This window comes from Odontomachus brunneus, unplaced genomic scaffold (genome assembly GCF_010583005.1).
Source record: "Odontomachus brunneus isolate Ranch 3 - 2012 unplaced genomic scaffold, Obru_v1 Obru_scaffold_149, whole genome shotgun sequence".
Taxonomy (NCBI): Eukaryota; Metazoa; Arthropoda; class Insecta; order Hymenoptera; family Formicidae; genus Odontomachus; species Odontomachus brunneus.
Window position 1 is genome coordinate 621,891 of NW_022639599.1, and position 15,734 is coordinate 637,624.

The 15,734-nt window shown below is 34.8% G+C and overlaps 3 protein-coding genes across 7 annotated transcripts in view; 1 reads left to right on the plus strand and 2 right to left on the minus strand.

Moving 5' to 3' along the window:
- Nucleotides 1-9,268, minus strand: part of LOC116850575 (forkhead box protein D1-like) — a 35,899-nt gene extending 26,631 nt beyond the window's left edge. For 2 of the 4 annotated variants that reach the window (XM_032829027.1, XM_032829029.1), the window contains exon 1: nt 1,912-2,166. The gene's annotated coding sequence lies outside the window, so the exon portion shown is untranslated. Of the gene's footprint in view, nt 1-1,911; nt 2,169-5,375; nt 5,493-6,986; nt 7,095-7,858; nt 8,075-9,102 lie in introns of those variants that run through there. The other 2 variants (XM_032829028.1, XM_032829030.1) reach the window with 2 other exon arrangements.
- A 458-nt stretch (nt 9,269-9,726) lies between these two features.
- LOC116850573 (dnaJ homolog subfamily C member 11) lies at nt 9,727-14,442 on the plus strand. 2 transcript variants are annotated; one of them, XM_032829023.1, is made up of 8 exons: nt 9,727-9,909; nt 10,326-10,455; nt 11,020-11,263; nt 11,371-11,684; nt 12,111-12,318; nt 12,416-12,977; nt 13,163-13,292; nt 13,461-14,442. In XM_032829023.1, the coding sequence occupies exons 1-8, from the start codon at nt 9,838-9,840 to the stop codon at nt 13,481-13,483; spliced, it is 1,683 nt and encodes a 560-aa protein (XP_032684914.1). In that variant the 5' UTR covers nt 9,727-9,837; the 3' UTR covers nt 13,484-14,442. The 2 variants fall into 2 exon arrangements, with proteins under 2 accessions (XP_032684914.1, XP_032684915.1); XM_032829024.1 differs by having other exon boundaries at nt 11,374-11,684.
- LOC116850579 (uncharacterized protein C1orf50 homolog) lies at nt 14,440-15,628 on the minus strand. Its single transcript, XM_032829039.1, has 4 exons — nt 15,388-15,628; nt 15,123-15,238; nt 14,804-15,022; nt 14,440-14,746 (listed from the first exon to the last, which is right to left on the minus strand). Exons 1-4 carry the CDS (start codon nt 15,443-15,445, stop codon nt 14,558-14,560), a joined length of 582 nt encoding a protein of 193 aa, XP_032684930.1. The 5' UTR covers nt 15,446-15,628; the 3' UTR covers nt 14,440-14,557.
- Nucleotides 15,629-15,734: the final 106 nt, after the last annotated feature.

Sequence of the window (15,734 nt, forward strand, 5' to 3'; positions counted from 1 at the left end):
AGATGTAAAAATATTTTACTAATCAGCGCGAGCTCGATGTTTATTGTTTCTGAATCCTTTTAATATACAATTTTCAATGTTTCTAAACAATTTAATAAGCATCAAACGAGGCGATTTATATAGTAAATTATGACATGCTGTCGTACACGAGATTATCACTTTCTAACAGTCTGGATACAGCTTGAGATATTTCTAATTATTATCGGAACTATATTTGACTCGCTAAATATAAACAGAATATAAGCGCGTGCGAATTGTAAATGCCAGGCTCATTTTTCATTACTTGCGCTATTTACAAACTTCTACTGAACTTTCGATTAAACTTGCCACAAATCACCGCACATACTCTTACATTTCTTATCGTTTTACGTCCTTTTCTTACATGCGAATATTTCGACCTCTTGGCATACATTTGTATAATTTACGATTTTCCAAGAGTTCACTCACGCACGAACTCTCTTCTCTCTGTCTTACTTTATGTGCTCTCTTGTTTTTATGCGTATTTATCGTTCTTACGTGTAAAGACGGCCAATAATTCGCGGATTTACGACGCATATGGAGAAGCGCGAGCGAAGTTGTCGCAATTCTGTACACGATCGTCAAAGCGGGGCACGCGGCGAGCGTCGGCGCCAACCTTTTAGTAATGAGGAAAAAGCGCTTATCTACAGCGGTGCAGCAAGAAGAAGAAATATTTATCTCGCTGTTTAACAAATACCACGTCGGGGTCCTGCACAGATCCCGGCCAAAGTTTACAAACTCGCCGCGATCTCTCGCGCGCGCCATTGAAAGAAGCTCTTTTAAGATAGTCAAATTGTTATACAAAATCACGGCACGCTTCGCGACGATACTTTTTCTTCCACTCAACGTTCTGACTACTTGACGGCACGATAAATGCGGATTCCCATTCATAAGAGCGACGTCCGCCGTCGCTCGCTGGTGCGACGCATTCGATCGCGTCCTTTTATGTTTCTTACGATCACTGACATCGAAATGCTTTTCAAGTATATCTGTCGAAGAAGAGATTTTCCTTTTGAGACGCCGATTGTGTACAGGCAAAATAACGTGTTCATCGTTTTCGATGCTAGCCACACGTAGCAAATAAACGTTGACTCGGAGAAAAAGCGTAGAAACGTACGAAATATAATTAGAAATGTATCGGCGTGCATGAAAAATCAAGGCGTGTACACAGAGAATATTTTAGAATAAGGCCGGGAGCACAAACTTTTGCATAACACATGCATAACGCATACATATAAGGGAATCAACCAATCAAAGTCCTTCATTTGCATCTTGAGGAGGGAAATGAAGAAATCTAATTGCTATGCGTTATGCAAGTCTGTGCTCCCGGCCTAAGAATTACAATCGGACTTTGTAACCGAGAAATGTCATTCTGCGGAAATTCACCTCATATGCGTTACTTATATTTTAGGAATTGAAATTGTGTTAAAACACTTGCTATATATCCAGCAAAATATAGTATGTTCCTTAACAAAATGGACTTTACTAACAATCTATTTCTGGGCTATTAAAAACATAGTAAAGTTGAAGCGAATTTATATGGAAAAACAACTATAATATTCTCTTCATGTATAAGTATAGCGTACAAAATCTCGACCAAGAAAATCCGATATGAATTTTGTCAAATAGCAAGCGATTTATAGTTGCACGTAGAGCACTTGAGGTTATCATCGAACTATCTTCACGCTATATTCACGACTCTCACGCGCTGATCGTTGTAACCCGGTTTACAAGCAATCCGAATCTGCGATCAGCAGTTCGACGATAAGAAAATGCTCGCGTGAAGTGCGCTGTTCTACCGCCAAGGACGCGACCCTTTGATCGAGTCGCATCGACAAGTTTCGCCCGCCGGTGACAACAAAGATAGCCATATCAGCATTGCTATATCGTTACCTGCTGCGTCGTGTATCCTGCGGACCGAGACTCTCCTCCGCCGGAGCACTCTGTAATTCACCGTGTCGCAAAACGCGAAACTCGCGAACGAGACGTCGGATGGGTGGACCGCGCGCGAAAACGGACACGAGCGAGGAGACGAAATCAAGGCGAGAGGCGAGATCGAGACTGGGCCGTTAAAGTGCCGCGAGCGCGATCGGTGACGCGCGCGCTCCTGCGACGTGAAGGTAGGCGGAGTCGCGTTCGGGCGCGACTTCAAGCCGCCTCCCTCGGCGAACCCGATGCGCGCCGACCGACCTCGCGGCAACTTCACGTCACGTCGCCTCGCGTCGTGTCGTGTTCGATAGTGCGGATTTAAGTTTGTTACAACCCTAACAGAGTACCTTCGACTAATGCACGTTTCCAGCACAACGTCGCTTCATCCTTGATCTAAGCTCAAACCTTTGTCTGAATAATTTCAATTAATAAAATCAAATTAATAGCGTTTTCAAATGCACGGATTTTAATCGACCCGTGGTCGATTAATGACATCATAAGCCTATATTAACAAATCACAGGGCTTGGTGGTAGAGGCTTTGTGAATACTTTATTAATCGACTCCGGTTGAACAAAATCCGTGCGCTACATGATTTAATTGATGTTAGTATACACGGAGAGAATTTTAAAGTAAAAGTTATTATAAAATGTTGTAACCGAGAAATCGAAGATCAACATTCTGCAGTAATTTACTATCCTTTTATTTCATACGTGCTATTTATATTTTAAAAACTGAAATGTGTGCTATTAAAACATTTACTATGTTTCTCGCAAAATCTGTTATGTTTCTAGTGAAATTTACTATGTTTCTTAACAAAATAAATCTTACTGATAATCTAATTCTAGAAGGGGAGAACTACTACAAAACATAGTAAAATTGAAAAGAATTTATATGGAAAAAAAAGAACTATATAATATTCTCTCTGTGTAATAATGGATATAAAACAAACTTTCAAAAGCATATTAGTACACGAAAAAAAAGGTTTGGTTGAATTAACCAAATATCTGGTCGAATATGAACGATCCAGAAATCCCGATTGAAGTAACCCGAATTCTGTTTAAGTTAACAAGATTTTTGGTTGACTTAAGCAGAATTCGGATTACTTCAATCGGAATTTCTAGATCGTTCATATTCGACCAGATATTTGGTTAATTCAACCAAACTTTTTTTTCCGTGTGTCGATCTACAACCTCGCTTTAAGCTTTAAGTCGTAAGCAACTGATCGATCCACCAATCACAATCGATTATTCTTGAGACGTAAGGAGAATAATTGACTGTGGTTGGTCAGTTGCTTAAGGCTTAAAACTTAAAGCGAGGTTGTAGATCGACACTCATCCCTTGTCCACAACCTTGCTTTAATTCTTAAGCCATAAGAAATTGACCAACCACAGTTGATTATTTTTTAAATAATCGATTGTGGTTGGTCAATTTCTTACGGTTTAAAGATTAAAGCACGGTTGTGGACAAGGGGTTAGACATCTTGATTAAAGGCTATAGCATACAAAAAAGGCTATAGCATACAAGTAATAAGGTTTAAGCAATAAAAAAATCACCAATCATAATCGATTATTTCTGGATCGTAAAGAGAATAATCGACTATGATTGGCTAATTTGCTTATTTCTTTCATTTTTCTATAATGTACAAGCCTAACACATAAACGTGTTTTTCATTACGTCTTGTTACGTATATTAGATGCTTAAATAATTTTATTCAACCTGTATGACTGCATCGATTAAGATACGTGTTTTTTCAGATAATATTTAGTGAATAAGCCACAGCTCCTCAGAACGGGCATCCAAATATTTTAACACGCGAGACACATTTAATCGGTGAAAGAAAAAGAAGACGTGATAAGTCAATTGTTGGTCGTGGCGGACAAATATTATGTAATTACGCTGACGTTACATTCCGCACGAGGCGGGTTAAGCAACTATTGTTTTACTTGGTAATCACCGACTAGAATCGATGTCATGAAATTAAGGTCAAGAGAACAAGGCCGCATGCCGAAATCGCTGACCACTGTCAAAGATGTGCAAGTTACGCTGAACACACAAGATTAAATATGCTGGTTTTATAAAATCAGAAGTGATTCTATAGAATGCAATGTAGGAATTTTATATAACGCAATGATTTTATAAAAGAAGTAGTGATTGCGTATAATGGCTGCGAATTTTCTAAAATTGCTAAATTAATCACTTTCATGAAAAAAAAATTTGTTTTTGAATAATTCATTAAAGATAGATCTCTTTACTGGTTGTTTAAAATGTGTTTAAGGAGATGTGTTTAAACTGTCTTGCAAACGAGTTAAATGTACAGTTTAATACTATATAAGATCTAAAGTACATTCCAAGTGCAAAAAACTTAAAGTTAAAATCTAAAAAGCAGACGTTGCATGAATTTCACTTAATATTAAAATTTCAAATAACACGTGAAAAGATATAGCGAGGTAAATCCCTCGACAGCGCAGAAAAGTGTTTTTCAACAAAGTTCCCAACGAATGCGTGTATCATTCGATCACTTCGTATATAAATGTTTTTATCGAACTGTATATTTATATTTCTTGATTCTGCACGACGGGTTTTACGCTACAACATGAAAAAGGACAGATATATTAAAAGACAGGCGAGACTATGGAGAGACCGACGTATCGATAAAAGAAGAGAAGGCTGCCGATAACCAGCGAAATATCGCGTAAACGAGACCTCACGTGGTAGGGGAATAACGGAGACCGCGACGCCATGTTGGGGCGGCATCGGCGAGTTGTTCGTCCCGTGCGATTGGTCGAAAGCTTGCTTCAAAATATCGACTCGACGCGCACTCGCATTCAACCCGGTGACTCCTCGCGGAGCTTTGCGTTCGATTCGCGTTCAATTCGCGAATCGCACCGACCAGCAAGGCACTGGAAGGCACGAATTTGCCGTTTAATGGCGAGCTTTCCAACCGCAGATTTCACAAACGCGTGCTCCGCTGTAATTTCGAGCGCGATCAAAGAGCTTATTTTCAGGCCGTCCTAAATTCATACTTTGAGAAGATAGAGACCTGATCACACCTAATCGAGTAAATCGATTCTCGACTGATGCAATGACGACGATGCTCTCACAAACTTCAGACTTTCGAAAAAATCAACTGGAAATTGCAAACTTTCGAAAAATTCTACACAGATAGAACGATTTGGTTGAATCAAACAAATATACTGCTCTGGAATGGTCCAAATTTTGTGATTAATCGAACGAAGTTTTGTTTGACACAACAAAAATATTTAGTTACAGCTTAGTTCCAACAAAATATTTTTGTTGTGTCAACCAAAAAATTTTTTGTTTGGATTATTTTAAAGAAACGTTTATTTGATTCAACAAATCGTTCTCTCTGTGTAGTAAACTTTCTGTGTAGTAAACTTTCATCCCAATAAAAATCAGCAAGATTTACCTTTTCGAATAATGACTTTAGTATGATGGAGATCTATATATCCTTTTACATAAAAATTATAAGATGTTAGCACTCTGTAGAAGTGACGAATATGTAGGAATGTGACGAAATCGCCATCTGTAACAATAAAGCGTTAATTTGCAATTTATAATACATTTACCAAAGATCGTATGAATTTAATCTGAACGCGTGCAAATTTCGCAGAACCTGAATATATATATCTCATCCGAGCTTATTTTTCAAGCCGTTTCAAAACTAAATTTTTATTAAACAAAAATAGAATAACGTTATACACATACATACAGACATAAAGCTGCGAAAAGCTTCGTAACATTTCTCGAAAATGTAAATTCTAGGCACTTTCGAAATGAAATCCTTAATAGCGCCTGATCCAAACACTCCCCGTGATATTGATCCTCTTAACGGGGATCTACGGAAATCGCGAATCGGAGATCGGTTTGGCGACAGGAAGGGAAACAAATGGGTACAACGGTGGTCAAGCGTGGCCGGATATTTTTCAACAGCTGCAATGGCCGAGTGTGCGAATTGTTGACCGAATGCTGGGACTTATGGACGCCGATGTTGCTGATATAGCGGGGTATTGTTAACCCAGCACAATGACCGTGTTTAGCAACATCGACCGGCCCGGTCGCGTTCGATTGTTCCTGCCTGCCTGCCTCGCTGTCGCGCACCCACGCGCTACTGTATTATCGTCGACAAGTTAATTAATGCACCGTGAATGATAATTAAGTCTGTTCTGAAGTCGATATTCATTATAAATCACTTTTTTTACTTTACCCGCGGACACGCAAATTTTGTTCCGGAAGCCATTGTCGCGTCTTAACACGCCGGCATGTTCAGAACTAATTTAAGTCATTAGCGACATTATTAATCATAAAATTAATCGAATGGAAAAGAATGGAACTTGTGGATATATCCGGATTAGTATGCACTTATTCTTATGCTATATATCGATTGGTTAATTAAAGCGAATAAAAATGTAAAGATATAGAAATATAAGTTTTAGGCTTCTTTCTCAGGAATTTGTTATATTTTTTGTTTAAATTTCTCCGCTTGAAACGTTAAGTCTTACTTAGGAAGTATTTGAATTAATTTGATTAAATGGAGAAAACAATACATTTATGGATTTACCCCAATTTGACTTTCGTTCTGAATATGCTTGCATCGAATTTCTTGTCAATAGCGATTCATTACCGAGAAAAAGCCGATAAGTTGCGACAACCAAGGAACCTTTATCCTTCAATCTAGTTGTATCAGAGCACGCTTGAAGAAACAGGAGAAGTAAAGGGAGTCCTTGTTTTGATTGGGCAATGTCAAAGCAAACTGGCTCTCTCCCGACCCGAACTGATCTCTCTTTCTCTCTTTCACCTTCTTTCTCTCCCTTCTGCTCTCCTTTTCTTCCTTCTCGTGAGCTCAAGCTCACCCTTCACTTTTTACTGCCGTTTTATAGTCGTTTGTTTGTCGCGGCGAGGCGAGACAGGAGCGATTACCACGCGGTCACGTTCCGTGCAGAACGGTATCGCGAAGTATAGTCGTGACTAGAAGCTGTTCGTCTGTCGTCTTATTCAAAATGCGTTCAAAGTCAGTTACCTAATCTCCGCCGTACGATGGATTAAATCGCTGTTGTATCTCTTCATCCTGGCTATCTCCGTCCCAGTGCACGTCACATTTTCTAACTTTCTAAGAGCGTGTCTATATCTAAAATTGAAAGAGAACTTATTGCTTCGACTGTCAAAATTGCATTCTATTTGAATACAACGCAACGCGATTCTTACACTGAGACATAAGTTTAATATTTATAACTACAATCACATAGAGAAATAAGTACTATAAATTATGGACTAGAAATTTTGTTTTAATTATATTCTACTATAATGTTAGTAACACTAACCTTATATGCATGTTACTACTACCATTTTCGTTTTGGAATAACCAAAAAATATGGTTGAAGTCAAAAATAACAATAATTTTAGTTAGATCAATCATTTCTTTTTCTCAATATATCTCGCGACATTCTTGCGGTGGCAAAACCAAATTTGCGTCTAAAACCTTTCGCTTCAATGAACTGAAATTTATTTGTCTTAATGCATCAGATGGTATCGAGTCGCGTAAAACTGAATATATGCTGAACGAAAGAACAACGAATAAACAGTAAATCTGTGAATACATTTGCGTCTAACTTTATTCGATAAAATACTTTATGAGCGAACTAGTCTGAATGCGAATAAAACTGTTCGTTAAGGCATACATATTCTTTTAATGATAAAACAAATATTTGTATTCATTGTTCATTTTCTCAGTATACGCCCGGCTTTATGTGCCTTCTACAACGACGTGCGGCCACTGTCATCCTCTGAGAGGACCTCGTAAATTATTACGAGACTAAGTCGTGGCTTCATATTTTAGCGGCCACGAGGCGTAAATGTTTACGTTAAAAGCGACCCACCGTCGCACAATATTACCTTTTACGCGCCTGACGTTCCTTGTACGCGCGAACGAATTCCTCGTGGTCCTCGGCCTGCTAAGCAGCGATACTCCGCTCGTAAAAATTCCCCCGTTGCTTTGCCGTCCTCCCATACCAAGCGATAGATTGGTTCCAAACAAATAATATAAAGCTCCATTCACGAGTCAATCGAGAGAGGACCGCCGTCAATCGGAAACACGTACCTCGAGCCGATCTAAACTTAATGTAAATCGAGTCAGAGCTTTGACACTTTTCGTTTCTTTTCACTAAAGTGTTTCTCCTTCAGTGTATTCTTCACTGAAATAGTACACTTACAATTGGTGGTTCAGTTGTAAGTATAGTACTGCAATTAATAAAATTTCACTGAATAGTTAACAATTAATAATAAAAACTGTTCCAATTATTGATGCATTTCGCAAATATAGATAATATGTACACATATCACACAGGAGCTGTTAATTCTGTCATCACAAATGCAGAAAGTTGGACTTGGCACAATGTATAACGACATGTGTACTATTGATTTTGCAGTGAAATCTTCCACTAGTCAAAATCAGTGAGACATAAAATAAAGCAGTAAAGTATTTCTACTGAGAATCAGAAATATTTACTGATTATCAATGAAATACTCTCCACTGATTCAAGTTATTCACATTAGGAACATTTTTACTGATTCACTCTAAGAGAGCTGGAATGAGACAATGAGACAATGATAAAATAAATAAATAACTCGTTCTACATATTCTTCTCTACCTCAGACAGCACAAAATATTTACAAAATATTTTAGAAATATAGATATTAAATATTTTATAAATATTCAAATGCCTGAGATTTTCAGGTATAAAAAGGTTTATAATAAATATTTAAAAATATTTATGAAAACATTTTATGAAAACATTTTTCATAGATACTTTTAAGAAAAAGATCATAATTTATGAAAGATTTATGGTAAATATTTTTCATAAATATTTTTAAATATTTATTATAATCCTTTTTATACCTGAAAATCTCGGATATTAGAATATTTATTTATTAAATTTATTTATTAAATTATTTAATATCTATATTTCTAAAATATTTTGTAAATATATTGTGTGCTGCCTAGGATGTTTGTGAATCCATAAACTCGAGTTATTTTTAGAATTTTCGCGATTTTCACTATCAAAGTGTCGCGAGTAAATGATTGAAGACTTAATACAATTTGCAATATCTATTGAGGGTTATGTTTGCAATTTTCTTACCTCGAGATACTGGATCTGTTTGTTTCTCGCACATTTCGTGTATCTTACACGTAATTTACATTAAAAGTTATACAAGCAAGTGCAAGTGACTTCGACAGGATCAAAAAGAAGATAATCGTGTACGAAAATATAAGAAATGCACACAACACGAACTAAACTACTACATTCAAAATTACTAATGGCTGTTTTTCCGGTTTATCGCTCTGAAGTGAAACGCAATATAAAACGATAAAAACTATAATAAAAATCGATTGTTCGGAAATCGATATAAAATGTTCAAAAACTTAATATAAACTTGATATAATAAACTATTGGAGCAATATTTATGTTTAGTTAAGAAATAAGCTGCGATATTTTAGCTTTAAGAATTGACTTTCAATGAAAATATATAAATCTGTAACCCCTTGTCCACAATCTTGCATTAATCTTTAAGCCGTAATAAATTGATCAACTACAGTCGATTATTTAAAAAATAATCAATTGTGGTTAGTCAATTTCTTACGGTTTAAGAATTAAAGCAAAGTTGTGGACAAGAAACTGTATCGATAATTACAGATAACTTCAGGTTCCTCAGCTTTGAACATGCAGCGCCATCTAACGAGAATCGGGGGAAATTGACGATTACCGGCCTGCTGTTGTCCCGTGGTCCGCTATAACTTATAAGAAGCGAACCTATAAACGCGGCTACTCGATTATCCAGATTCATTGAACGGTGCAAAATTTACTGGTTTTAACATGGACAACGAGAGCGATCAGGAGAATACGATCGAGGACGATTATTACACCTTTCTAAATATCCCGAGAAACGTGAGGATGTCCAATAACTTGTTATGATAGTTCTAAAAATTCCCGGTTCCATAGGAAGTAGAGAATAGTTTAGGTTCTCCACGTGGACCTTCGTCTTTTTAATGCTGACGTAATGCAATCGGTTCTGCAAGAAACTTAGTGTTGTTTTTTACAACTAACCTGTGCCATTTGACTAACATTATGAACATTAATTACAATGTTACAAACACTTTGACAGTGTCAATCTAGTATTGTCAATTTTTACATCTGGAGCATTTCTTGCTACAATAAAGTTCTCTACTGAATATCATAGAAATATTAGTAATAGTAATGTTTTATATTTGACCCTCATATAGTTTTCTTTTTCATAACATTTATATATATACAGATGATGTAACCAAGAATAGTTGTTACAACTATATATTTTATTGCTTTAGGCTAGTCCTGAAGATATCAGCAATGCATATCGCAGACAAAGTAGACTCTATCATCCTGATAAACATACAGATCCAACGCTTAAAAAGGAAGCAGAAATTCTCTTCAATCGTACCAAAAAAGCGTATGAAGGTTTGTGTATGATTAGATGTTAACATTTATACTTATATTTGTCTCAGAAATACATCAGTTTTTAGGTATCACTTTGTTATATTTTAGTCAAAATTTTGAAGTTATCTTTGATTAACATGTGTTATCTCATTTATACTATCAATCATTAATTGAGATATAAATTGATTTTGGTATAGTTTATTGTAATTACACATATATAAAAGCGAAGGAATAAAATAAGGGGAAAATTAAATGATAAAAAGTTAATAAGGTAGGACATATAAAGCTACAGCAAACAGGAAAAATCAAAAACTCTTGAAACTCTTAAACTTAAAATATTCAAAATAAAGGCTGTACAAGAGATCTTAATGTCTAGCAAGAAAGAAGAGAGCTTTCCATTAGCATTTGTTTTTGGTATATCTCGCAAACTCCCAATTTCCTTTTTTTTTATTTTGATGATTTTACTGAACTTGGGACTTAACCCTTGCCTAATGTGTGGCTCCAGATTTGCAGTATTGATTATACATATATTATATATTTTTTCATTTGATTAATTATATTTAAAAATAACATTTAATATTATAGTATTGAGCGATCCACATCAGAGAGCGATTTATGATTCACTGGGAATACGTGGATTAGAAACAGAGGGATGGGAAATTGTACAGCGCACAAAGACACCTCAGGAGATTCGGGAGGAATACGAGAGATTGGCCAGGGAGAGAGAAGAGAGACGTTTGCAACAGCGTACGAATCCTAAAGGCACTGTAACGGTAAACATCAATGCTACCGATCTTTTCAGTAAATACGACGAGGATTACATCGATAGGTAAGATCAATTTCTAAAAATTACCGTAATAAAGCATCAGTACTGATAGTGAGAAACGATAATTCAAGTTATACTTATGTAACTAATAACTTTGAACTTTGTTATAGCAGTGGGTTTTTCTCATGCGTTGAAGTTAGTGGGATGTCATTTGCGCAGTCTATCGAAGCGCCTCTTACGTTGAAAGACACGGTAACTATGTCCGGACAACTTGGTACTCAAAATGGTACGGGTTCCGGGTCGATTAATATCTCGGCGAAACGATTAATATCTTCAAAAGGTTGGGTAGAAGCCGAGATTGGAGCTGGTAACGGCCCGACGTTTTCACTCAAAGGATTTCGTACGTTGACGAAAAGATTATTCTGTGATGCAGCAACAATAGTGCAATTTACATCACACGGCATAAAAACTGGTTGCGTGGGAAGTACGTTTATTTGTGAAATTGTATATCATTCTGCATTTCACGCAAATATCGTATTCTACCCCATATCTTTTTCACACACATTCTTTTGATAAAATGTGTTTTTAACTTAGATAAACATGTTTGTGACTTTAATAAGTAAAAGGTACCTATTTTAAATATACAAGATGTTTCTGATTATAATTCTGATTATAGCTAAGATTATAATTTTATTTTTGGCTTTAGCTAAGATTATAGCTAAAACCAAAAATTCTCTATTAATATTTAACTCTATTAATATTTAACTCTATTAATATTTAACTCTTATATTGATAATTCCAATAATTGCACTGACTCTGATAACTGGAACAGCTCGTATTCAGATACCATTTAGCAAAAGTTAATATAAGATAGGAAATACTAGCAGGGAATATATAAGTTCATTTACAGCTCTTGCAATGCAATTGGACAAGCATACAGTAGGATACCTCACATATAGAAATGGTATACAGGATGCTATGAGCACTATGATTGTGAGAGACACATCCCGATCGTACATTGCATTCTCCATACATTTTGGACTTCTACATTCTTTCATCAGCCTTAATTACACCTATAAGATGCAAGAGAAAGAACTCAGGCTTCGTAGTAGTATCAAGTTGGTATTGCCTATAGAAATTGTTTATTTATCATATTTCTTTCTGTTTCCAGAGATGCACGTTTGCTCATAACCGACTTTGTTATAATCTGTACAGAGCTGGCACTTTCGGCGGGTTTCTCGAATACGGTGTGGAAAAAAAGGTCTCTCAACACAGCTCGGTCTCGGCAGCTGTACGCGTCGGTGTGCCAACTGGCGTCACGTTAAAACTTAAACTGAGTCGTGCCTCGCAGGCATACACGTTCCCTATCCATTTGTGTGACGAGGTTCTTCCAGCTCCTGTTTTCTATGCCACTGTGGTTCCAATTGTAACATGGACAGTTATTAAAAAACTCATAATCGATCCGGTAGTAAAAGAGCGAAAAGAGCGCGAGAAGGAGAAGCAGAAGGAGATGTACAAATCCAGAATATTAGAGAAGCAAAGAGAAGCCAAAGCTGCCATTGAACTGATGAAGGAAACTGTCAGCAGGATAAGAGCCGAGGAGGAATCTAAGAAAGGATTAATTATTACCAAAGCGCTATACGGCCGATTTGTCTATCCTCAACAAGATAGATCTAATTTGGAAGAAAGTGGACATAGAGACGAAATGATAGATGTGACGATTCCTTTACAATGTTTAGTCAAAGATTCCAAATTGATTCTTCATAAAGCATCTAAGGTATGCCAGATGCTCTAATCATATTAGTTCCCATCATATTTTAATTGTACACAGATTTAAGACATAAATTTGTATTGCTAATTTGTTTTAAATAATATATAAGAACATATATATTACTTGTAATTATATAATCGGATATATTAACTATTATTGTATAGCTGGTAATGTATTATATCATTGTGCAGAGTCAACTACCTGGATTCTATGATCCATGTGTGGGAGAAGATAAACAACTTTTGGTACAGTATCTTTTCCACACACAAACACATGAATGTGTCATACGAGACGATGTTTCTCTTAGGATACCAGTTTCATGTAAGAATTAATTTTTATTAGTCCGTTCAAAATCGAAAAAAAATGCAGTAGCGTCTCGATGTCAAATACAAAAAAAAATAATGACTATATATCTTGACGTGTTCATATCTTTTTATATTTTCATATCTTTTAACATTTAGATTTATCGTTCTCTCTCTCATGTTTCAGCGCATAAAGTGAACACTACCTGACGTATACGGTCGATGTTAAAAACAAAACGCAGTCGCCGCAAACCTCATCTGTGATCGGCATATTACTGCAGTGTAGACTGGTTAACTCTTAGAGATTTAATTTTACATAGATGATGAAAAATACCTAGTGTTCGTTGATCTTCATCGTTTATATATTAGTATTGTCTTCTCTCAGTAAAATATTTAATTATTTGAAAATAGTCATGTAATTCAAAATGTGAAAGAATCGTCTTAGAAGACGTACATACACATTTTGTTGTACTGTGTTAAAAAAGACACGTATTAAATGAGATCGTGTTTTTTTTTTAATGATCTTTTCAAAAAGTATCTAGAATATACAATTTAAAATGCATATATATATATATATATATATATATATATTAATTTTAAATTGTATATAATTTCTACTTACTAAAGAAAGTAGAAATTTATGTTCAAGATATCTTGTGAACAGAACAAAACATAGTTAACCTAAATAAAAGTCTACTGCCTATAGAGATATTAATAATTATATATATATACACACACACATATATACATATATATGTTATTATATTTTGAGGTCATATTGATCTTTTTAAGACCTTTGTATTTTAAACTGTCATATTGATCTTTTTAAAACCTATTATCATAGTTGGACCCAATATCAAGTTGATTTATATTTTAGATATAAATCGGTTTATATAGCTATATACTAGGTGGAGTAGGTATACAATTTGCATTTGTGTATAAGGACATTTGTTAATTAGATGCACAACTGATTATTAATAATAATAATTTAAAAAGTAATATATTACAAGGCAGAATCAATTGTATAAAATAGTTACCAATTTGAATGATGTTCCTATACATGATTGTATGTATTGTGGAACATGCAAGATATATTTGTGTGTACATCAATTAAAAAGATTACAAACAAGTTGATATGGAGTCATGAAATAAACTTACTTCACAAATTATATGATGGAAACATTTATTGTCAAACTAAGATATTATTTTGTTCAAATTTTCTGTCAACACATTTGTTTTTATATAATTTGTACTCTCTAAAACTAAATAATTCTAATAAATTCATTATATGTTTGTATTTAACATAACATTATGCAAAAGAGTATTTGTACTTGTACTATCAGGTAAGAATTTCTTAAACATATTTAATTCATCGTTTTTTATCTGTAATTGAGACAATGGAGTCCAAGAACGATCATGTTCTAATCTAAAGGAACCTTTGTAACTTTGTGATGGTATAAAATCACCCCATTCCTATATAAAAAAAATAAATTATAATGTGAAAATAGTTTATATGAAAATATTACTTACCTCTGGGTTAATCATAGAGAAATAAAATTGTCCTGATTCTCGTTGATACAAATGATATACTTGACCAGGTTGTTTTACAAAATTACAAGCAACATGATGTAACTTTGCATTTCGTTCTGCTTCTAATAAAATTCCTTCAGCTTGTTTTTGCAAAAATTTTATCTGTTCAGCAATCACTTGTAATTTATTATATGCATTAGCTTTTATACAGCTATCAGCCTGTATGAGAAAATAGTATATAATATGGTAAATCAAACTAATAAAAATACAAATTACATAATTTAAAAGTTACAAATATTATGTAATTATTTTCTATTACCTTCTCTATTTCTGTCACTAAAGCTGTTAAATCCTGTCGACTTGATTTAGCTACAGCAGTTGGATCTACTAATGGTATACCTTGTGGTACAATATTTCGTTCTACTAAATTTGTTGCTATAGCAAAAATTGTTATTAGTGAATAAATATTACAATAACACAAGAATATTAATTATCAGAAATTATGGGATTAATTAGACGCTTCATTTTATTATAACGTCATTAATATCCTTATAAAATGTTTAATGAATTGTTCGTAATGATACCTTTAATTGCTGTATTTTGTAATCCAACTACTGTATCCATTGTATCATCATTATCCATATTATATAGTATATATATTATATTATATATAAAAAAATTGTTATATAGAATAATTACAAAAATTGTTTAAATATATAAAACGCCATTAAAAACGTGACAAGTTAGTTGGACTTTCCCAATATTACGAACATAAGGTTAATGGTCTGTTCTTTTCAGCTGCACTGCTGAACTGGTGCAACAAGTTAAAGTGAGACAAGTATATATTTTCTTCCTCTAACTTATTGCACTAGTTCAGCAGTGCAGCTGAAAAGAACAGACCACAGATTGTGACTAGAATGTACTCTACCCA

Coding starts and splice junctions, on each gene's coding strand:
- LOC116850573 (XM_032829023.1), top strand. CDS start 9,838: ATGGACAACGAGAGCGATCAGGAGAATACGATCGAGGACGATTATTAC. Junction 11,685..12,110: donor AAAAACTGGTTGCGTGGGAA/GTACGTTTATTT, acceptor GTTCATTTACAG/CTCTTGCAATGCAATTGGAC. Junction 13,293..13,460: donor TCTTAGGATACCAGTTTCAT/GTAAGAATTAAT, acceptor CTCATGTTTCAG/CGCATAAAGTGAACACTACC.
- LOC116850579 (XM_032829039.1), bottom strand. CDS start 15,445: ATGGATAATGATGATACAATGGATACAGTAGTTGGATTACAAAATACA. Junction 15,239..15,387: donor ACAAAATACAGCAATTAAAG/GTATCATTACGA, acceptor TTTTTGCTATAG/CAACAAATTTAGTAGAACGA. Junction 15,023..15,122: donor TAGTGACAGAAATAGAGAAG/GTAATAGAAAAT, acceptor TTTCTCATACAG/GCTGATAGCTGTATAAAAGC.